Genomic DNA, 14,061 nt, shown 5'->3' with positions numbered 1-14,061 from the left:
TAAGCTTTTCATTCACACAAGAAACATACCTAAATACATGTTACTAGGAAAAGCAACTGAAATACAGCAAAAATATTTCCCCATGACCTTGACCTGATTAATTTTCAGTCCACTACATGGAAATTTTTAACAAAATATAAATTTCGAACAAGCATTCTAGGCAGTTGTGATCAGTTTTAAAGTTGAGTTATCTTTCAGAACATTTTATAATACAAACCTGTATCTTCTACTGTAGCACACGGCCCGTATGTGTGAGTAATGTGTTCCCCGAGCCTTTCCCTGAGTATCTTTAATCTCGAGTCAAAAACCCTCAAACTGGGATCGATCTCATCAAAGTGAGACAGAATCTTGTTATCAATGAGTGTGGCAAACATTTGTGTTTCCGTGAAAGACGACATGAATGGTAGATACCCTTCTGGTTGGTCACTTAAGAAGGCTGCCTTGTCAAAATTCAGCATGGTTTCCCGATTCGTCAACCATGATTCCATGTCTTGGGTTGGTTGGATTACAAAAGTCTCATAGGAACTGAATAAATGCAGAAAATGATTCAGGAATATCTCTCTTATCATGTTGTTGAACTTCAGATGATCGATTTGTCGTTGACCCATCGATGATGAGTCCTTGACTTCTGGGTCTTTTTCTTTTTCGGAATTGTCTGAAAATTCTTCAATGGAGGTCCATACACCGGTTTTCTTAGCAATGGCTGATATTTTTGCAAATGCTTCATTCTGTTTTAAAAGTTCCATCTTATCTGGCATGTTGGTCCAGCTCTCATTGCGGATAATTGAGGTTTCCTCCTTATTGCTGCTAGACTTTTTGGGACTGGGTATTTTGCTGCTATCTTTACCCAAAGATACTTTGTATAAGTTGATGGCTCTTACAAGTTCTTCTTTGAGTTCCTGGTGATGTGGAAAGGGAGGTAAATCTTCTGGAACATCTACTGTTTTCTCATCAATGTCAACAAAACACATATTAGCCTGAAAAAAAAGAAGATTTAATTAAAGCAGCCCCAGTTTAAGTGCTCTAAATACTCTGCTCTGCAGTCATTTCTGCATCAGCACTCAAGGAATAGATTTCTGAGCTTTTGTATTATGAGGATATGTAAACAGCAGAAGGATGAGGTAATATTTGAATAATAAATAATAATATCTGAATAACGAATATGCAGTTTATCTTGTGCTTTCTTTGTTTTTACCTCTCTCACAAGGCAAACACCCTTAACATTAATTCAGATAGTGATATTTTGTAATACATGCTACATACATGGTTTCGTTTCTACACCAAGTTGAAAGTTCTATACTAATTATAAGAGAAATATTGATTCCATTGACACAGCTTAGGTTTCTTTTTTAATAAAACTCTAATAAACATAAGGTTTTGTTTTGGTTAGGTTACATTAGATTTTGTGAAATCAAAGTCTTCATAATAACTTTTTTTACTATACTTTCATGTAAAATACTCGAATCTGATTGGTTGAGAAGTATTTGAAAAAAAACATATTGTTACCCTCTGAGAACAGAGAGCATGCGCTGCAGGGTGATAGTATCTAGCAACGGGTAACATTACTTGACAACGGGTGATATTATAAAAAATTATCACATGCATCAAATTTATGCGTGTACAATTCGCCGTAGATTGTTAGATGACGTCGTTTGAACATTTGTAATAAACACAAATATCTGCATCGATCACAGGTGCTTGGGTCATCAATTGATTATTTACATATGTATAAGGTTACATGTGTATTCATATATTATGACCCAAGCACCTGTGTTCTGATCTTGTTGATTATTTACATATGTATAAGGTTAGATGTGTATTCATATATTATGACCCAAGCACCTGTGGCATCGATATATGAAATATCGCATGACAGTGATTGATCAAATGTAAACAGACGTAAGTCTGTCTGCTTTGTTGTTTATATAACATTCAGTATAATAAAACAAATATTGCATGTAGTTGAGGGTAACATTGAAAATTTCCACCCCTCAAGAAACCATTGTCAACCTCAGCTATGCCTCGGTTGACAATGGTTTTTTTTTGGGTGAAAATTTTCAATGTTACCCTCCACTACATGCACTATTTATATAAGAGTCAATGGTCAATCGGACTCATAGTTCTAACAATTTTACAAGCCCCAAAATGTCATTCCATTCCAACCATAAATTACATGTGTTGGTACACATCATTTCCCATGGGCCTACATGTAATTTTAAATCAAAATTTTACTATCCCATCCAATTATTTTTTTGGATGTTGGGCTACTGAACTTTCTTGAAGACTGAGAATGTACCAATTCAAAAATTTTTTTTCTCGTGCACATGTATGCACTAGAAAAATATTGCATTCCCCCAATCCAGTTGTTCATGCAACGTAAGTCATGACATGAAATCAATTTCTGTAGAAGAATGACCACCTACCTCACTAGGAAGAACAAGTTCAGATCTGTTCTCTCTTCCATGATGCAGTCCCATGATGAATGGTACAGGGGCGTCCAAAAAGTGTGTAAGAGAAGCTGGGAGTATAGGGACATACACATGTTGCCACGTGAATGGAAAGGTTAGTACATTGATACACTCTGCTACTGTCATCAGCCTGTGATAATCTGCAATGTCGGAACATATAAAAAATGTAGCAACATATGCTGAAGAGATGTGATATCTAGAGAATCTCTTTAGAACATTCTGCCATTGTCTAGTGATATCTAGAGAATCTCTTTAGAACATTCTGCCATTGTCTAGTGATATCTAGAGAATCTCTCTAGAACATTCTGCCATTGTCTTCAATTTATGGTAATACAAAATGAGAACTTATAAAAACAAGATATGTTTGTAAAACATATATGCCCCCATGGTGTAAAATTGAAAGGGTTATACACATGCATGATTTGATTGATAGTAGTATCACCAATTCGAAATATTGAGCAGACAATATCTTCCAATGTCAGGAGTGGATTGACCAAGTGACCTCAAAATCAATAGGGGTCATCTTCTCCTAAACATTTATCAATGAACCAAGTTTGATGTCTGTCAAGTAAAGGGTTCTAAAGATATTGAGCAGACAGTATATGCATATGTCCAGTTTCACCCTTGACCTTTGCACCTCAAAATCAAGAGGGGTCATCTTCTCCTGAACATGTATCAGTGTACTAAGTTTGATGTCTGTCAAGCAAAGGGTTCTCTAGATATTGAGCAGACAGTATGTTCCTATGTGCAGTTTGACCCTTTACCTTTGACCATGTGATCTCAAAATCATTAGGGGTCATCTTCTTCTGAATGTGTACCATGGTACCAAGTTTGATGTCTGTCAAGCAAAGGGTTCTCAAGATATTGAGTGAAGAGTATGTTCCTATGTCCAGTTTGACCCTTGACCATGTGACCTCAAAATCAATAGGGGTCATCTTTGACCCTTGACCTTTTGACTTGAAAAACAGTAAGGGTCCTCTTCTACTCATAACCAACCCACATATGAAATATCATTAAGATCAAGTGAATGGTTCTTAAGATATTGAACGGACAACATGTGGTCTACAGACCAACTGACCGATCGACCAACCGAGAGATGCAAACCAATATGCCCCTCTTCCTTGAAGGGGGCATAATTATATCTACAAGTACTCGGTGGAAAAAAGCAACATTTAAAGAATTTGTCTAACTTACCATAGTTTACATGTATCTAAAATTCAGTTCTAGCAATATTGAGTTTTAATCAAAAAGTCAGAAGTGAAAATTAATGACCTGAGAATAAGATGAAAGCTTACCAGATGAATACAGCAGGATCTGATGTTCTAGAAGTACGCTGGTGAAGAGAAGAATCAGGTCCTTAACCTCCAGGTATCGACAAAGGTCCCAGAGTGAAAAGTCAAACAAAGGGAGCTCACTCACACCTGTAGGTCACATAATACATACAATTAATACATGCATAACTGCAGTCTCAATATTTTGGAATTGTTTCATTATGCTCAAGAAGAACATACAATGCAGGGTTCAAAATTATCTCATGTCTGTAAGTCTGAGACTAGTGAAAAAAATTATGTCAGACAAATAAATCCTCTATCGCACTAGTCCACATGGACAGGCAAAAATCCGTTCATATATTAATCTTGAATTGGTTAAGATTTTAGCAAATTTGTGCGAGTCTTTTTTCTACATTAGGTGTCATACTAAATTGTTTGCTACTATGAATTGTTTTGTTTGATTAAATAATGGATAAAAATCAATTTGTTATAATTGTACATAATATCATCGACGAACTATCGAAATGTTTTGCGGACAAGCCAACATTAATAGTCACTAGTCCGTGCAGACTAGTGCTTGAAAAAGTAATTTCAAACCTTGCAATGCATAGTTAGATGGATATAAAAAGAAACATTTACTGCCCGCACTGATTTAGTGTTACTTTTGTTCAGGGACTACAAAAGATTTACTTTTATTGCTCGTCTCTACAGAGTGAAACAAAGCACGACTGAAATTTACATGCACACCCTGATTTGTTTGTTTGTTTACATCCACTCAAGTAGGAATACCACCAGTTTTAGGCCAAATGTCACAATTTTCACCAATAGGTGGCTCTTATGGCCATAGCAGTTCCAAAGTTTTTGTTTTTATCATACCAATGCCTAACATTACACAAGACCTCTGTTTCTAAGGTCATACCCCGACGACCTGTGACTTTCACTTCTAAATGCTTTAGCAGAGGAACAATCACTATTTATGTTAATTATATTACCGCGGTAGGTTTGACATGACAACTGCATCAAAAACTGAACCTTATAGGCCTCCAGTGTGTGCCAGCGATAGCCCTTTTAACTACTAGGTTATCACAACCCCTACACTTGTTGATGATTGAAAGTTTAGCTGAAAACAATACAAAATAACACTAGATTTGGACAGACAGTAGACAGTAGATGAACAAGGCAAGTTATGATTTACATAGAAGAAACTAAATGGATGAATACTGTAAATGGCTATAGTGCCAACAATTAGGTGTAGAGGCAAGTGTATAACCACAGAATATTGTCAACAATTTAATGAAATATTTTATCGATCATAAACAAGTACATGTAAAACAATAAGATAAAACTTCATACTTTGAAGAAATTTGAAAAATAAGTATCCTGAAAACCAAAACCATCACAAGCTACACATAGCACTAATATGTACAGCATTCAAGTGTCCACAAACCTGATAAACGTGCACAGTGATGCTTAGCAATTTTTACAGCCCTGTATACATGCACTTCATTCCATATACTAGTGTACTAACACATGTACTTCCATAGAACAGGATCATAAAACATGACAACATGTATAGGGAAAGGGAGGTTTAACAAACACCAACAAAGAGATATAATATGGTACATATACAACACTGTGATTTTCTGCTTTACCTTTTACCTCCCTCCAGTCCACTTGTTAGAAAGTAAGCATTATCTATGGTTAGTTAACATAGACATTATGCAGTGAGTAAAAGACACAGACAAATGTTGCTCAATGCTATATACATGTATATCAATGTGTTTTACTTTTATAAATGTCTATTTCTCCCAGATTGCATGAGGGAACACAATACAATTATGAAATTAGAAATCAATAACAAGATATGATTAAAGATTTGTGTAATCTGCAGATTATAAAGTCTCCCAAACAAAGCACTGACTGCGGGTAAGTTATCTTTATAAAACATTGACTGTGACACAAAAACAATGTGACCAAAAGGTCATTGGGCTAGCTTGACCTTGATACTAGTTTGTCAGCCTCATCATCCAATCATCACTGTTGAAGATTCATGTCTCTATCAGTCAAGCTTACACAAGTTTATATGATCAAGGTTAGAGGTCATGGCCACTGGGGTTAGTTGATCTTGATACAAGCTTGTAATTGCTATCATTCCCTTATCATATTTGAAAATTCTAAGACTGTATCTGTGATATTAACCTAGTTATATCTGTTGAAATATGGAATTAATGTTTTCCCCCAATATGACAGTCTATCATATACCCATCAATGTTTCATTTTTTTATACTGTTGATTTCACAGAATGAAACTGATTATGTCACAATGCATCAACACAACGTTTTTGTGGAATATATCGACCGTGTCACTAACAAAACTGCATACACCAAACAATTTCACTGTACATGTATGTCTGTGTTTTGGATAATTTGGAATATTTATTATCTTATAAACGTAGATTTTAAAATACATAAGGGGGTATATAATAAATTTATCATTAATACTACATTAACTTGATTCAAAGCGTTGGATCACATCTCGCTGACAGGCGCGGATCATCAGATCAATCCCTATGCTTTGCGGTTCGTTTGATAATCCGTGCCTGTCAACTCAACATGATCTTATTAACGGTTAATTAAGGAACCCCCTTATCCTGAATTATACATGAAGATGATTATTAGTTGGCCTTTCCCAGCTGTTGGTGTTAAATGTTATGTTAAAAGTTAACCCTGACCAACAATCTAGATAAGAAAGTCATACCATTCGTAATTGTTGTGATTGATACTATAGAAACATGGATGCTGAATATCATTTGATTTGTAAGACACAATGTATTCATCATAGATTAGACTTTACAGAGATTATCAATTCACTTTCATTCCATTAATCATAAGTACAAATACATTTGCCTCAAATCTGTTAGTACATGTTCAACTCCAGTTCATTGTGTACATGGAAATAACTTTGCAGTGTATTATTTAAAATTATTCAATAATAAAATAAATCTCAAATTACTGATATTAGATTCAGATTCTAAGACATTATGCAGACTTTAAAACACACAAATGTACATGCAAATATTTTAAACACCTCTTTACTTACTGGGTCTCTGTGTAAACACTGGTCTGGACACGCCGTAAAACTTCATGCTTCGGCCTGGGGGTGGTAGAGGAACCTCACATAAAATATTGTAGATGTAGCTTTCCAGTGGTAGGTGACACCTGGCGGGTTTTTCTATTGCTTCATAAAGCTGTATCAAATATTCCTTGGGGGCTATAACAAATGGATACTGGGTAATGAGACAAAGACACTTGGTTACAAAAAGTGTATCTGTTTGTGAATCAAACACTTTGATGCTCTGTCTGGGACTGGATCTTTTAATGACTTTTGGACTGTGCTGTAGAGTTGACTGGTTCTCCTCTTCCAGATCCTCCTCCGGTTGAGCACGATACATATGTTGTAGCGTTTGCATTGCAGCACATATCTTTTTGTCCCTGACCTCTTCATAAAAGGTCAAGGCTGATCCAAATATGCGAGCCCCATCTTCTTTTGTTATCAAGAAGGAGTGAAACCTGGGTCGTTTGGATTCTTTCTGGGTGCAAAAGCCAAGGCCTTGTGGCATGCAGAGCTGAAAATAATACATTAAATTGTGAATGTATATAGTGTACAGTTCACATATAATAAAACATTTATCGCTTAATATTTTAGTTATTTCCACCTGACAACAAACACTGAGTGTATGACACTAACTTTTCACCATAGTAGTTGAAAGGGACTAGTATATTTTGTAGTTAACTAGTCCTGTTTTGTCAGTAGCTAGTCTGGCTGCCAGAGGCAGTTGGTCAAATAGAGGGTGGGACAGTGTGGGATGTGTTGGGGGTCCAGGGGGCCTACTATGGAAAAGTTTCAAAATCTCAAAGCAAAATTCTGCATTTCTGTTGCAAAATGGACTATTAAACTCATTTTAGCCTGTGATTTTACCGATTTACATATTAAAGTTGTCCATGACATTTCAGAGTTATGAGCTATATTTTTCTAAGGGCAGACTTGACACCGTTACGGTCAAGATCAAATATTAGTCCATTCCATTAGGTTTTTAGTTTTTCTGTAGTCCACCAGACTACTTGTAACTGATATTCTGGGGCAAAATTTACTATCCTCGGGCTACCAGACTAACGTTAGTGTCAAACCCTGTCACAAAGTATATAAATATATGCATATGTATGTGTGTGTATATATCTATCTACATCTAATAGTATATGAAATTTTTCTAGATATGCATAACTATATATGTGCTATTCTTTGTCAATCTAAAGCATCTGAGCATATCTGTAGATCAGGGGAAAATTAGTTTCGGTGTGAGATGAGTCAATCTGAATGATCCTGAGATATCCCTTCTCCCACACGATACACCAGCACTCCCTAATCATTCATCATATCTAGATATAATTATTCTAAACAGAATTATTCTTTTTACCATTCCAACAGCAACTTTATCGAAGGGATTCCAAGGAACATTGTCTGGGACGTGTTGCAATACTTTGGATTTAAATGGACGATCAAGTGGTGGACACTGCAAATTATCCCCTGAAAATGTAGTACATGTAATGCATAAACATATCAAATGTCAAATACACGTCAAGTTCAGACAACCAAAGAATGAAACTGCAATTGATATTGGGTGTAAAACAAGTTCTACATTTTAATTTCATGATTATTGTACTATACAGGTTTAACAAAATATCTTAATTTAGCTACTATATAGCTGTTAAAAGTAAAAAGATTTTAACAGCAAAGATAATTTTTTAAGCTATACTGCTAGATCAAGATATAATTGTACCCGTGGAGATGTGTGCAATTTTACATTTATGAGTGGGACACATATGTCGTGTATTGATAAAGATTATATAATTTATAAAAGGGGTAGTGATTTAAAAAAAAAAAAGATTTGAGGGTTAAAATTATTTACTCTTCTGTGCTCATTTCAATTTTAAGTCCATACATCTGGTCCATAATGATAATGGACAAAGTAGGAAAATTCAAAGCAAAAATACGAGAAAAAGAAAGGATAGATTCGTACAAAAAAAATACACGCAAATAATTATGCAATTTTAAATTAATATACTTCATTGTCTTATAGTATAAGTTATACAGTTATAAACAAAGCATCTCTTCACCTGACAGCTGATCTGGTTCTAGGCCCGTGGCTGTATCTAAACCACATACAACGAAATAGTCCGCAAACCGCGTTGCAGACATCTGGGAAGATATCATATTAATACAGACAAAACATATTTAAATGTTCAATAACTTAACCTAACAATTTATCATTGAATAACTTATTGTTCGTTTCACGATTGTTTCTCTTCTCTGTCTTAGAGTTATCTTTCATATCCGGTTCTGCAGATGGCGCCGCGATATTTCCTACCGATGTTTACGAAATAAAATAGTCAATATTTTTGATTTCATTACATTTTTACTTTGAATTTCAGTTTTACATAAATTAGAAGGTGAAATTTTTAATGATATATAGCGTTATTGTAACAATTGATTTCAGAACAATAATGAAGCGATGTGTAGTATGTTTTCGAATGCTATTTCATGTTGAATTTTGGTTTGATCTGTAGACGTTCGGAAGACTCAAAGCGAGGTATCCCGAAAGGTTCACGTTAGCAGACGATTGGCACAGAGGAAAGGCAAGTTCAATCTGTAGATTTCATAGCATCTTGTAGGTCATTTGTTTACATTATTCATCACTTTCTTTTTTTTTATTTCATTCTTCAGAATGGTAACACTGATGAACGCTTGACCAATTTTCCGAAACAGTAAAAAATGCAGCAGATGAGGGAAACGCAACAACCATTTTTTAAACCACTTTCTTTCGGTGAACAAAATCAAAGTGCAAAAAAATGTTTTGAGGTAACTACTCAATATGTAATATTTTTACTTGATGATGTAGCTCATTTTTTGACCTATTTCACAGTATTCTCATACATTTAGATTTTTAATCAGGAGGCCCAGTAAAATTTAAAATCATCAATATTTTACATAGTTAATTTTGGTATCATTTACAAAAGTTTATTATTTTCTTTTGAAGTTCATTGCAATGAATTTATTAAACTTGTTGCCGGTATTTTCATTTGTAAGTGTTGACTATAGTTCAGTAATTTTGCCTACCTGGGTTAAAGGGACTGGTTCACGTTTTTTGAAAGAAATGATTTTCAGTTTTGATGTTAAAAATGAAAATATTGCTCATTTAATGTTGACAACCAAAATTTGGACCGTCTGAATGCAAGGATAAGAGCAATATTTCAGCTTTGATTCTTTGTTATGTAAACAAAGACTCGAGTCTTTTAATGTAAACAAACAAACCAGTGAAACGTTAATTTTGTAATTTAAAGCATCTTCATTTTGTACAATCACAAATTTTAACTTTTAAATGACACATTTTACCTAAAGTATACTTGAGATGTGATATATAAAATAAACTTAGATCAAAATCCATTTATTTTAAAAACCCCGTAAACAATAACACATCTCAATCTTTGTTTTCAAAACAAATGATAAACTCTCTATAATGAGCTTCTGTCATGATGAATAACCTTAATTTTTGCGTTAAACCTTCTAAACGTATTAGACTGTAGATTTTGATCATTTAAAGTGAAAAACAAAATTTGGAGGAAAATCGTGAATCAGTCCCTTTAATAACAATATTTAGCCTATTAAACATTACAAGACAAACATAATAAATGTACACAATGTGATACATCATCTTCACAAACCACAGGTTATTGTTTCATTCTATTTTACAAACTTTTGATTGTGAAATAGAATGAAACGTACAATATAACCCGTGGTTTGCAACGATGGTAATACATTATAGTCTTCCTTGTATAACTTGATCTCAGTCAGCTGTTCTGATCAAAATTTTGTCATAGTCATTGTAAACTTGATTTCACATTGTTATCTTCTCTGGAACCAATTTCGATGAAATTCAAGGTGAAGGAATGCAAGGGTGTTCAATTGTCACAGGTTTTGAAATTTAGTAGTTGCCCACTCACCATTTGCGACTAATTTATTTCCGAGTGGGCGAATTTCAAATTACGGTTCAAGTTGCCCACATGGCGATTAGAAAATTTACGAAATAAATATTTGCTTTCAATTTTGTCAGATCTCATTTCGCTTTTTTTCTTTTAGAAAAAGTTTGTGATCTGCAAAGTGCTTCATTATCATAATTAAGTTTTAGAATCCTACCTATCCTCTTCGAGCCATGGTCGGCTCATAAGGCTGGACAGCATCTTCCGCCATCTCACTCTGTCATTTGCTACTGTAACTGCTTCGCTCCAAGTTTGCCATCCCAGTTCGCGTTCTGCCTCTGCACTTCTTCGCCATGTTGTTTTTGGGTGACCTCTCTTTCTCTTACCCTCTGGGGCCCATGTCAGGGCTACTCTGTTTTTGGGCGACCTCTCTTTCTCTTGCCCTCTGGGGCCCATGTCAGGGCTACTCTGGAGTAACTTGTTGTCATGTGGTTTCCTCAGAGTATGTCCTATCCATCTCCATCATCGGCATTTAACAATTTCACCTACTGGGTATGTCCTTGTCCTACAGTATAGTTCATCGTTACTGACTTTCATGGGCCAGAAGATGCGGAGTACCCTTCGTAGACATTTTCTCTGAAAAGTTTCCAATCTGGTGACATCACTTTCATTCAGTTTCCACATTTCTGCTCCATAGAGTAGCACAGACATCACATTACTGTTAGATACTCTGATCTTTGTTGCTCTGCTGTATTTGGTGGGCTTCCAAAGAGGATTAAGCATTGCAAATGCATTCCTGGCTAAACTCAGTCTGTGTTTGATGTCTTCTGTTGTCCCTCCTGTCTTGTTGACAATAGCACCAAGGTATGTGAAAGTGTCCACATCCTCAATGTTTCTTCCCTTGATTGTGATAGGATTGGTTTCCTTGTTGTTAATTCTCAACACCTTGGTCTTGTTCGTGTTGATCCGGAGACCAATACTTTCAGCATGTTTACACATTGTCTTTCAGTCTTTTCCTGCATGTGTTGGTGCTTAGTAGATAAGAGGACAATATCATCAGCGTAATCAAGGTCTTCTATCTGGTTGATAAACCAGCGATTTTTTTTCTTGTATAACTGGTACCGATAAATGGTACCATTCCCAATGTCAAAAACCATTGATTTTTCCCAATTTTGAGACTAAATATTCCCAATTTACTTGCCGAAATATAGACCACTGACATCGTAATTTATTTAGTCTAAAACGTTGTACAAATTAACTAAAATGTCCACTTCCGGTATTAAATCGAAAGTACAGATCATGGCAGTGCGCGTGTTTTGTAGAACTACGACGATTCTAAAACGCCTATGACGATTCCTTATGTCATACAACAGCAAATTTTAGCGTAAAAAAGTTTGTAAAGAGATGACTACTTCTTGTTTTGTTCTCTTTTTTTCTTTTCTTTTAGTTGAAATCATTTGCCGATATATTTGTAGAAAATTCCCAATTTGTTTGATTTTGACGCTTATATTTTTCTCAATTGAGTGGGTACCAGTACCAGTGGGTAGAAAAAAATCGCTGTAAACTTCCATCTGATGCCTATTCTCTTTCCGTTGGTGGTATTCTTCATAACCCAGTCCACAGCAATTATAAAAAGGAAGCCTGACATAACACATCTCTGTCTGACTCCAGTTTTGACTGAAAACCATTCTGATGACTGTCCATTGTTGATGACACAGCTACTACTACCATTGTACATCTCTTTAATCATCAGGATTAAAGTTTTAAAATCACTTCTCTGTAAAGCATCTGAGTGATTTTGAATTGCCAACAATGTGGCAATTTATAAATGGGGTCAGTGAACCCATTAGAAACAAAAAATACAGAAATGAGTATCAGGGTGAATACGATAAGACAAAAAGACAACGGAAAATGTTGGAATCATGGAAGACCCAACTGACAGTGGCTAGAAAACACAGAATCTTTTCAAGAACCACTGAGCCAGAAAGGTTGAAATTTATATGATGCTGGTTCATGGACCATTCCCTGGAATGGACAGGTGAAATTGCCAGCCAGGGGATGTAGATCCTTGGTTGATGTCTTCAAGGTGTGATGTGGCTGTCAGACAAGGTTGAATCCGGGGGCCAGATAGCTCAGTTGGTAGAGCACCTCAGACTAAAGATTCAGGGGGCCAGGGTTGAAATGCTCAGTCTTCGCGCTTACTGATTTTTACCACAAGCCCATTGGGCAAGTAAGAGTGCAAAATTTGGTAGCCCAAATAAAATTTTACTAGCCCAAATACTATATAAGAATGATTCAACATGATTCAAAATTTCAAGTTTGAACATTTTTATTAGGTATTACAATGCAAGTTTAAGACAAGAGTCCAAACCCTCTTTCAACTTCTAATTCTGTCATTTCTGTCAGATTCTCCGGAATCCTCCAATATGTTTTAATTCTTATAGTTCTTCATCATCAATTTCATCCTAAATAAGTAAAAAATTAGGGTTGTCAACTAATTCTCATACATTCTGAACGTCTGATCCGGTCGCTTGTGGTTTTTCACATTGGGGTGAAATGCTTGCGCCATTTTCTATTTTCATGTTCACTTACAGAATCAATTCTGAATTATCCGAGCCGGACACGAACTAACAATTTGCAATGCTTTCCTTTCTGCACCAGATGCAAAATACGAGACCATCATTGTATTCAAGCCAGGGGCAGTTCTTCTGCCAAACACGCTGATCAGTTTCTTTGTCGCTTTGCTTCCTCATACTTCTTACCGCCAACTTTCTCCTCCTCTGTAGGAACTTCACCTATTTCCTACCAGGAATCCTACCCCAATAGCGGAATCATAATCTCCACTAGAAATATATACTGGCCCACCGGGCATGCGTGTTAATAATTTTTGGTAGCCTGATCCCGATTTTACTAGCGACGGTCATCGGGCTACCGCTTAATTTCGAAGACTGAATCCTGGTCTGGTCTGTTGCATATATAGCTACATTGTATGCTGTGACCCATTAGGGCCATAGTAATGGGGTCAAAATGTTTCATGAGAATAAAGATTGAAAACAAAATGTTTTAAAAATCAATACAGGGCCAAGGTGACTCAAGTGAGCAATGTGACCCATGGGCCTCTTATTGATTTTATGTAGTTATTACAATAAAATTTATCTATGTCAAATGTGTTGGACTCGCTGAGCTTCTTATATATGTATTTTTGCAGCCATCTCAAGTGCAAGTACGCCCAAAGTTTCAGCAAAATTCCAACCAATATCAGATTAATAAAGTGAAAGGTAATGTGAT

At 35.6% G+C, this 14,061-nt stretch overlaps 2 protein-coding genes across 2 annotated transcripts in view; one reads left to right on the top strand and one right to left on the bottom strand.

Annotated features, from left to right (window-relative positions):
* LOC125675226 (DENN domain-containing protein 5B-like) overlaps nt 1-9,122 on the bottom strand; it is a 106,635-nt gene extending 97,513 nt beyond the window's left edge. The window contains 6 exon segments of the mRNA XM_056157738.1: nt 2,424-2,608; nt 3,764-3,889; nt 5,392-5,412; nt 6,839-7,364; nt 8,214-8,323; nt 8,914-9,122. Coding sequence (XP_056013713.1) covers nt 2,424-2,608; nt 3,764-3,889; nt 5,392-5,412; nt 6,839-7,364; nt 8,214-8,323; nt 8,914-9,010 — 1,065 coding nt within the window. The 5' untranslated portion in view covers nt 9,011-9,122.
* A 396-nt stretch (nt 9,123-9,518) lies between these two features.
* LOC125675242 (synaptonemal complex protein 1-like) overlaps nt 9,519-14,061 on the top strand; it is a 58,007-nt gene continuing 53,464 nt past the window's right edge. Inside the window, exons 1-2 of the mRNA XM_056157736.1 lie at nt 9,519-9,655; nt 13,982-14,051. Of these exons, the coding sequence (XP_056013711.1) occupies nt 9,569-9,655; nt 13,982-14,051 (157 nt within the window). The 5' untranslated portion in view covers nt 9,519-9,568. The remainder of the gene's footprint in view (nt 9,656-13,981; nt 14,052-14,061) is intronic.

This window comes from Ostrea edulis, chromosome 3, assembly GCF_947568905.1.
Source record: "Ostrea edulis chromosome 3, xbOstEdul1.1, whole genome shotgun sequence".
Taxonomy (NCBI): Eukaryota; Metazoa; Mollusca; class Bivalvia; order Ostreida; family Ostreidae; genus Ostrea; species Ostrea edulis.
This window is presented reverse-complemented; position numbering and strand designations above follow the sequence as displayed.